Source organism: Perna viridis, chromosome 5 (assembly GCF_037379345.1).
Source record: "Perna viridis isolate PV_CMFRI_1.1 ecotype Kerala chromosome 5, ASM3737934v1, whole genome shotgun sequence".
Lineage (NCBI taxonomy): Eukaryota > Metazoa > Mollusca > Bivalvia > Mytilida > Mytilidae > Perna > Perna viridis.
Window position 1 is genome coordinate 48419019 of NC_142449.1, and position 10863 is coordinate 48429881.

Genomic DNA, 10863 nt, shown 5'->3' on the forward strand with positions numbered 1-10863 from the left:
ATATAGAGTATTCTTATTTTGTCAGTTAAGCATGAACTACTCATGCTTGGTCAATGGGATCTAGTGTCTAGTCCAATTATCTTCACTATATTACAAAATGCATATACCTTAAAACAAATGAGCCCTGCACAAAATAAACAGCTTAAGTACATTTTAACTCGTACATATAAACTAAGGAATTTCGTTCCATCTAGACCAAAATTTTACTGAAAAAAAAAAAACAAAAAAACCTTGAAATACCTGGAAGGATTCTAGATTTGTTGACTAATAGACAGTACTTATAAAATGTTGGTCAAAAGAAATGTATTGTTTGGACTATATTTTCTCATTTTTTTGATATTTTGACTGAATTCGATTTGAAAAGTAAAAGTAGATCATTCTGACGGAATTGTCATTTGAAGTCTATTTCTAGTTGTTAATATTGTCAGTTACATTACAGATAGAAATTTACCATTGAAAACATAATTTATTACTAGGCCAACCAGCTCTTGGTAGGAGTTATCTCCCTTATAATGTCAAATATTCACTATTTTGAAGTATCTTGTTTAAATGGAAGGCCAAAAATATCCCATTTCACCTACCAGTACAATTTACATCTTTTCTAATTAGTGACCTAATTTAATACCTAGGTTTGTGTAGTTTCACGAGTGGTTAATTTTCTTGGGTAGATTAACATTTTACCTGAACCCATTCTAGATGTACTTTCTGTCTGTATGCTCTTATCAGTTACATAAGTTTTGGAGGTTGAGTTTGAAACTGATTTCAAATGGCCATATTGATAAAGGCATATAGGTGCTTCATTATTCTAAAAATATTTGGAAAGTCATCGTGAGAGATATCGTTATTGTGAATCTCAGACCTATTTTATTTTTTTCCATCATAAAACATAAAGAGAGTACCTGCAAAAAAAATGGGTCAAATTTGTTTCTTTTTTTGAGGAACCCCTTTTGTTCTCAACTTTTGTTATTGATTTGTTATTGTTATCCCATTCAATTTACTTCCTTGTGACAAAAACTTCGTTTTTCCTTGCACAGCCTTTTCTTTGACTTATTTAAGATAGATCATTTCTTGTGCCTCCTTTCCGATAAGTACCAGGTATCACAACCATGTGTGATGAACCCAATGCAATCATCCTGTAATGAAGAATATATCATGATTATTGTCATCAAATAACCATTCATGATGTCAGTCTGCACTTCATTCATACATTCTACCTGCCAATCATATCTATCCAGTCTCCCACTGATTTCTCAGCAACCAATCAAATCAACCATTGATCTCCCAAACCAATCATATCAAGCCATGGATATCTACACAACCAATCATTGATTGACTTTTCAGTATCATGTAAGGAGGATCATCCAACACCAAGGAAACTGGAGGAAATGTTCAGACATGCACTTATTCAGTAGTAGAATCAATAAAGTTAGGTTATTCTTTAAAATAAATCAAATGGAAAGGGTTTAGAAGCACTTTCTCAATACCCCCCAGCACACACAAAATGAATGACACTTCATCAATTTCACTCATGATATTGCCTTGCTTTTGGTATCAATTTATTCATATGCCTCTATATTCCTCTTTTGATGAATTCTAGAATAGCCTAACTTGTAAATTTTGAATTATTGCAGTCTTCCATAGAAAGGATTGTTGATGCACAAGCTTTCCATTTTTTTGTCAGTGACTTCATTTAACTTCTCACCAGAGAAAATGGTTTGGTGTCTCTTTCAATTCAGATATGGTTACCAGTACTTGAAATTCAATACAATGATAGTATTTGCAATAATTTCAAAATTTATGGGAGGTTGAAGTTCTAGTGTTAAGATTGAAGAGATATTGAAGGTCACGCCAGTAGCCAGGCATACCGCATACACACAAAACATGTACACATTTATATATTTATTTATTCACACCACTTCCACAATACACATTCAGCTAAACAACAGCAATTTAATACTAGAAATTGAAAAGCACACCTGAAAAACTGCAATAAGATAAATAACTGGTATAATTATTGGTAAAAAGAATTTTAAATTACTAGTTAAAAAAATATTTCAATTCAAATTTTTCTTTAGTTTCAGATGAAGAATTTTTAAAATACAGTTGCTTTGATTCCTTTGTTTATTATTGTTTTTAAAATATATAGTGCTTACATTGATGATGTTCATAGGAGCTGGCCTTTTCTTGATGAAATGACAATCACCTGATTGCCTTCGGTATTGATCTGGACAATTAACAAGAAGATTTAAACCTTCTATCATTTCAACGAAATTTAAATCTGTGTCATATAGAACGTTTAATTCTCCCTACTATTTACCATTTTTATACAATGGTGCATTTGTCGTGTTTCATCATATCTATTCCCTTTTCTATTGTCCAGTTCACTACCACAAGAAGTGAACATCATCATTGAATGTACTGTAAATCAATTAACTTAATATTTGTATTTTATAATACCAAAATCACTCAAAAATTTTCAACATTTCATCCGTACATACAAAACTACCATAATTCATTATTGTGCACAAAACAACAAGTAAATCTTAATTTGTTTTACACATTTCATACATGATTCGAAGTGACTCATACAAGTTTCGGTCCACTGAGTGATTCATACACGATTCGGTCTATTGAGTGATTCATACACAATTCCGTCCACCGAGTGATCCATTCATGATTCGTCCACAATCCATTCAGCAGATCCAGACAGTTCTGATCCACTACCGCCCATTTGATGGAGCAAACCACTCATTTCATACTCAGATCTTAGCGTATAATTTTCATTCAACTTTCTCAACTCACCCTATGTTTCCAACATAATAAAAATTTTGCAACAGCCACTTTAAAAAAATAACCGTAACAATAGTTTGGGCTGTATCTCCTAATAGGAAAACATCTTATAAAAATATAAATAATCTTTGAAAACTAGCACTTTTAAATAATTCATAACAAACAAAATATAAATATCATTAATAATTTTTGTTGTTTTTTTTATTTAGAGAATGACTTAAAAGTACCAGAGCTTTTTTTCATTATGAATGAACTAACTAGGGTTCACCATAGGGTATGTAAGTCTATTATTTAATGCCTTGGTTTAACAAGAATGGGTCATAAGGGACTATTCAAGTGCATTGATTTTTTTTTTATTTAAGAGCATAAAATTCCAGGGATGTGGTTATTGCAATCAATTGCATTTTCTGAATAAACTGAAAGTAATTGCAGTTGACTTTCTTTTTTCAATTACATTTAACAGTGATCGAATTTAAGGGAAAATACTTGCTAAATGCAAGTTGAAATTCAATTTTGCAAGTAGAAATTATTTCCACTTGCTAAAATTTGCTAGTGGAATTCTGTATGTCATATAGGTAAAGTCCAGAAATCACCCAAAAAATTTGAATTTAACGAGTGTAAATTTTCAGTACTTGCTAAATTTAGCTAGTGGAAAAAATTCTGAAATTCAATCCCTGCTTAATATTGAAAGTATCTATTGAGGTATAATTTGAAAAGTACTAATAAGAATTTCCAGTATGGGAAAATGAAACAAGAACAAGACTTATGAACTACATATGAAGGTTAGTTATTCATTCAGTAGTAACTACTCTGTAAATAAGGTTACAAAACAGATTTTTTTATAGAGTTTTTGTTCACACCTGCAATGGAAAAGAAGTGTTTATGATTTTTTTTTTCAGTATATGAATATGAAATTTGGTAGAGAAAAAAAATCATGCCATTTTCAAACAAAAAATGAAAAGCTCTGTAAAAAGTAAGTTTCCCGGTACTTTTAAACCAATGATAAAATATTGTGTAAAACAACAAAAGGTGGTTTGTAAATCAAAACATGGCTTTTGTAAGTACTATCAATTGCTGATGTGCCCCCTAGTTCCAACCACTAGGTTGTTGTTGTTGCTGTTGTCCCCCTCCCCAACTAGCATAGCTACTACCGTCCGTACCCCCACTCCACCCACCAAAAAACCCACGGTTATTAGTAGTCCTTGAGGTATCATAAGTTTGACTTGTAAAAGAATCGCTGGCTGATGCTTGTTGAGGTGCCTGTTGAACAGGTGGTGGGGGTTGTTGTTGACCAGGTATGTTTCCCTGGCCACTCAACACAGCCTGAGCAGCTGCAAACATGGCGGAGTTCAGTAAACTCATTCCAAACTGACTAAAATTAGGATCAGCCATAGGGGCAGGAGGTATTGTTTGGATGGGTTTTCCCTGTTGGACACCCCAACCACCATGATGCATGTTACGATTCTGGTTTTGATATCCTCTGTCTTTATCCTTGACCACGCCCCCTTTGTCAGAATTTTTAGGGGCTGCGGTGGTGATGTAAACACTCGCTCCTTTTATTATATGGTCTTCCCCACACAAGGAACGAGCAACTGCTGGGTCAGCGAAGGTTACAAAGGCAAATGCCCTAAATGGTTTGGGTATGAAGACATCTACAACTTCTCCATATTTGCTAAAGTAGTGACGTAAATCATCTGTAGTCAAGTCCTCTGTACATCTGGCAACAAATACTTTCCTACTAACCATCTGAGCAGCTCCTTCCTAAAAAAAAGTAGAAAATTTAACTTAATTTTATAATTTCATGCAGAAAAAGTAGTAAGTGGAAATTCACAAACTTCATTATTTATAATCAGTCTATAATAATAATACAATTTTTTTATGATAATGGTGGACTAAACAGTAACGATTCAGTCCAACAACTTTCAAATCAATATGAAATTTAAAGTTTATAATATACCTTAGTTTAATATACTAAATACAATTTAGTGAGATGAGGTGTTTTCTCTCTATTATCATTTGAAATGGTGTGATGATTTGATCTATTTAACCTTTTATGTAAGGAATTCAATTTTAGGAAACTTACATTAGAGTTAGGAATAGTGACATCACACCAACGTCCATCAATCATATGTCTCTGTGAGATCACTTTGACTTGTGACTCATACTCAGAAAATCTGATAAATCCAAATCCTTTTGACTGCCCAGTTTTAGGATCTCTTTTGACCTGAAATAACAAAAAAGATTGATTAATTGTTGGTGTTTAACACCCAAACAGCAATATTTCAGCTATATACAAGCCATGAACATGAAATGGATGATAAAATGGACATTGAATGACGATGAAATGAAAAATGGAATGGGACAAAAGGACCACAAGATCAATGAATTTTTATTGCCACTGAAAATAGGGAGAGGTGGGTAGGTTTGGGCAATTTAGCCTCCTGTGACAGAGCGCTAAAGTTCCTACTCCTAATGAATACCAAAGCAGAGGAACATGGCATCTTTCATAACATGTTGCACTACAATGTTTTGTAGTCATGCTTTCTGTATTATGGCCTAATGACCCCATCATGTAGCATGCCAGGTTACCCCATTCAACCATCTAAGGTACACATCCCAGAGTTCCCTCGCCCCTGGCCAGGGTTCTGAGCACTATTTAATTGCCTTTTACGAAATGCTTAGCGCTGCTATGGGACTATACTTTTGAGACCTGGACACACACGAGGCTACCAAAAAAAGATATTGAACAAAAAAAGAGGGGTGCGAGAAGGGCTTCTCAGAAAAAGAGGGGTGCTAGGACATTACAAGCCATGCTGTCAATTTTACAAATGAAAAAGACTAATTTGCCATTAAAAAGGGGGATGCCAACTACCTGCAACTCCCCTCAGGATCTGCCACTGCAAGGTCAAGGATAACTAATCTACAATGTGAAAACAACAAGCAGACATCTGGTCAGACAGAAAAGAAATTTCTACTGGACCTAGCCCCCAATTAGTCCTACAGTTCAAGGGATTTCGACAACTCTGATGTATACAAAAATAAAGATACTGCTATACACCAAGGATTACCTGAACAAGTAATAAGTCACCAAATTGTGAGAAGTAACGTCTAAGATCGTCTTCGGTGCTTTTCCATGGCAGACCCAGTACAATAAGGTCACTACATCTTTGTTTATCAATACATTTGTTCTTTGCTAGTGGGTTTTCACTACCATCATCGCCTTTCCTTTTGTTCTCTATAACAAATACATACACAAAATTAATTCTTGGTAAGATTCATTATCATCATCATCTTCCGGTACGGAAGTAGACTCCGCAAGGAGTGTGGAATCTCCTGGAACTTGCCATGCTATATACATGAAAATGGGGGTCAGAAATTTAACGTTAAAAGACAAGTTCGCAATTCATTACAATTAATGTTAAAACATATAACATAAAAGTTAAACATATTTACATTATGTACAGTGGTTAGGGTTATTTTATTTTATTGTTTAGCTAGATAACGTCCTTCCAATGTTATCGTGGAGATACCACTTTTGAAGGACTTTAGGGAGGGTGACATACAGATAGATTCTTGGAGATTGTTCCAATCTGTTATAGTGTTTGGGTTGAAGGAATACTTACAGAAATCTTTGTTTGTATAAACTTACCTAAATTTATGTTGGCCTCTAGTGTGCCTATCTGATTGTATGAGCATATATCATTTGTAACTTCCACTAACCCCCCCTCCCCCATATATCTTATAAAGTAAAACAAGCCTTGCTTTTGTTCTGCGAGATTGAAGACTCTCCTAATTAAGGGTGTTTATCATGCCATTCACTGCACCTGGTGTTTTACTTTGTGTATTCATTGAAGACATACCTTGCGGCTTTTCTCTGAATCTGCTCAAGTTGGGCAATTTGGTTTTGTTTATATGGATCCCAAACTGGCGAGGAGTACTCTATGATGGGACGCACAAGTGATGTGTACGTAAGGCTTTTAACCTTATGTGTGCAGTGTTTCATATTTCTACGTAAAAAGCCTAAGGTTTTATTGGCTTTCACCGTTATATTGTTAATATGTGGACCCCAATTGGGATCATAACTTAGAGTGACACGTAGATATTTGCTGTCTGGTACAGTCTCAAGTATGTATGTTAAAATGTTAGTTTCTTAATTTAGATTTAGGCAAAATGATCATCTGCTTGTAACCCTAATTTTCCATACATTGTATATTCCTGGTACATTAAAAAGCTTATTTGCCTGTGAAAATACCATTTGGAGGTAACATACATTTTGTATGTGTGTCCATAATATCTAGTACCAGTAACAAGTATGTGCATTTCTTAGTTGCATGTTGCCACAGAAGCCAATTTAGTCAGAACTCAGGTTTTGATAAGTAACCTTCTTTTCATTCAGAATAATTCACCACAGGCTATTCAAGGAAGATCGCTGTTCAGACTAACTAATGAGCATAAGCCTACTACAGTTCTCTGTCAAAAACCTTGAAATTTTTAAATCAAATACATGTAACATGCATACTGGTCAAATGAAACTCATATGATATTGAGAACTAAGTTTTAGGTATCAGCAATGGACAATATTCCAAATTCAGGAAAACTAATTAATTTAGACTTATTTCCACTTCCCAAATCCAGTAAATATCGTTTACAGTAAAATGGCAGATTACACAGTGAAGAGCAGGGAAGATGTTGCCGATAGATTTAAAAATTAAAGTAAAAAATATGGCTAGAAAAACAATATTATCACCTTCTACAAACAAATGACAAACAGAAAACTAGGCTTTTAGCGTTGATTATGATCATTTTGAAAGGTTAACGATTCAGACATAAGTTTTGATATACAAGTTGGTTTAATTTGGTACCAGCTTTTGCCAAGTAGGGCTGTATACATGTAATTACAGAATAATTCGTCATTTCCATTTTGGAATAAGGTCTATTTGTTAGACATTTTGTTTTAAAATTTCGGCATGAATTTGCCCTAGCAAGAGGATGAAAATTTAGTGGTTGGAAATACTAACCTTCTGGTACTTCTTGACCAATATATACATGTAGTGATGTACATTCTAAATACTAAGAATAGTGAGATTCACAATCTGCCTGTGATTATAATGTGTACTATCAGAACGACCTTAAATTAAACTATTCCATAATAAAGTGGCCTTTGTAGAGATGAAAAAGTTGTCTTAGAAGTGAATACATACCTTTAGCAAATACGACAACATAAACATTTGCTCCCCAGTTACCATCGGGTGGAAACAAAGTCCCATCAGTAAGTCTGATGCCACGGAAGTTTCCAGTTGACGGGTTACGGTATTTCATCCCGCATGCCCCCGGGAACTGGGCTGACAACGTGGATAACAGGAGTGTCCCATCATCCTCGCTTGGTATTTCGATAGGTTCTTCACCTTCATCCTCAGCAACTTGAATGTATTGAGACATTTCAAGGAAAACAACCCTCCTTCACCAACATTTATTTTGCTTCCGGTTTTAACAGTGCCCTCTAGTGTTAATTTACATGTCAACCAAATCCCAACATTGAAATCAAAATTAGCACAGAACAATAACGGATAGTAGCCTGTTTATGCTCAATTTATGAGAAAAAATTTAAATGAAATAGTATGACATTAAAAGCAAAGATCAAATATCAAAGGAAAATCATTGTCAACTCCTTTTGGATGAATAAAACAAGGAAAATTCTTAGACTTAAACCAGAGACCTAATATGGGGTAGGCATTGCATAAATCAGCGAGCACAGTGGGCTTTACTATACATGTGTATACCGTCTGCGCAAGACTCGTAAAAATAATAATGGACATTACAAAGAGGGACGTCGACCCGGATGAAGATTTTTGCTTCGCAAGTGCAATATTTTATTTTATATTTAACCAGCAAGCAAAATCAATATTTCAAAATATGTCTTGTTAATTAAAGGTTAAGACCATGTTATTGTGCAAGTCATGAATTTCGAAACTAATCTGTTAAATATTCATGAAAATTAAATTGAAACAAAAAATTTCCTTATCTTAATTAATGGAGATTCATAATTAACAAATTTGAATTTCCTATTGCCTATGGGCGCCACCATGATCGGTTGAACTGTGACATCACGAAGTCCGTTTGTAAAGTGAAAGTAAATAGGTAATTGATTACGATGTCCCAAAAATCGCAATTTTTTTACTTTTCCCCTATAATTTCAACCCAAAATAGATAGAAGAAGAGATTGAGGCACAACATTGAAGCCAACTGTCAGACATCATTGACGAACAACGGGATTTGCAGCCAGATGACTAGTATTTGTAAGGAAAATCTTATGACTACTTCCGAAGAATGTTCGTGTTACTGGTAAAAGCAAACTTAGAACATTTCTCGTTTATCATTCGTGCAATCGTAAGCTTGACAAGTCATCATGTTTTTGGTGATTAGATAAAAAGGATCGTAAAAATATTTACGGAATATTCTTTGTTTACATATTATTTGAAGTACTCGCATCAGTACCAAACTGACTTAGTGACGTCACGAGCCAATCGGAAACTATCGGTAAAATCAATAAAGTCTGACTATGATCTTCCTTCAGATAGGAGAGTTCTGCAAGATGGCTATCCACTTATATTTTAAGGATTTCGAACTTTGGAATTTTTAATCGACAACATATTTGTCCAGTATGGTGGACGTGTTTTTCAACAAACGGTCGGCATTCCAATGGGAACAAATTGTGCTCCTTTACTTGCTGACCTATTCCTTCACTCTTATGAGGCTGACTCTATAGCTGATCTGATCCGAAAGAAAGAATATCGTTTGGCTAGATTCTTAAATCTCAGTTTCCGCTATATAGATGACGTATTATCTTTAAACAATCCTAATTTCGGGGATTTGATACATTGCATCTACCCCAAAGAACTTGAGATAAAGGATACTACAGACACTGTGAAGTCAGCCTCTTATCTTGACCTACACTTAGAAATCGATGGTAAAGGAAAACTATTGACCAACCTTTATGACAAACGTGATGACTTTTCATTCAAAATTGTCAACTTTCCTTTCATCTGTGGCAACATCCCTTCAGCACCTGCGTATGGAGTGTTCATATCACAACTCATACGTTATGCCAGAGCTTGCCGAAACTACGCAGACTTTTTGTATCGCTAGAACTCTAACAAATAGGCTTCTGCAACAGGGTTATGTTGCTACAAGATTGAAGTCATCACTACGGAAGTTTTATGGTCGTCATCATGAACTCGTGGATAGTTACGGTGTATCCATCTGCACCATGAAAACTGATTTATTCAACGAGTCATAGTTTTCCTTTCCTCGTTTGTCTACCCTGGACTTGACATTTTATGAGCAACTCGGCGGGTGTTTCTAGAAAAGCAGAGGACGCTTACCCTACCGGTGCACCTGGTCCATGCTCCCAGTTGTTAGTGGAGTCCGAGTTGCTCATTTGCTTTTGTTACTTTGTATGATTTTAGTTACTTTATGTTCTTTGTTGTGTATGTCTGTTTTCCATGTCTGGTCTTTGTCCCTAGATTGCATTGTTTTGATTACCGCTATAACCTTGGTTGGACGGTGGGAATATTTTACACATATCATGTGACATAAACAAAATTCTGACGACAGCTGCAAATTCCAAACAAGAAAATGATTGCCTTTCCTATCTTAGAAAAGCTATGCGTCGTATATCCACATATTTCCCGAAGTTTTTATAAACATAACATTCACTTCTTCAAATAAGTAAAACAAATTAGAAAAGACTTGAAAACTATCAGAAAAGATGAATCAATTTTTACTGAAACGTAATCTTAAAACTATATTTTTTAATTTGTTTGATTGAAGGAAATGATGAATTTTCTCCGTAAGGACAGACACTTTTTGTTACTTCCGGGACATGACATTTTTTTCGTTAATATATTGGGAAACCTCGAGGGAAATTTATAAAGTACTCGTAATAACGGTAGAGCTCAACCCGCTTCGCGGCGCTATAATTAAATTACAGATTTATGCCTAAATCAAACCATGGAAGATGGTTCAATTCATAATGTTTCGGCTAGTTGTAGATATGACCCTTTTGCAATAAGA

The 10863-nt window shown here is 34.7% G+C and overlaps 1 protein-coding gene across 1 annotated transcript; it reads right to left on the reverse strand.

Annotated features, from left to right (window-relative positions):
- Positions 1-1886: 1886 nt before the first annotated feature.
- On the reverse strand, positions 1887-8285 carry LOC148618044 (TAR DNA-binding protein 43-like). Its single transcript, XM_088585888.1, has 4 exons — positions 7992-8285; positions 5859-6025; positions 4874-5014; positions 1887-4551 (listed from the first exon to the last, which is right to left on the reverse strand). Exons 1-4 carry the CDS (start codon positions 8227-8229, stop codon positions 3877-3879), a joined length of 1221 nt encoding a protein of 406 aa, XP_088442014.1. The 5' UTR covers positions 8230-8285; the 3' UTR covers positions 1887-3876.
- Positions 8286-10863: the final 2578 nt, after the last annotated feature.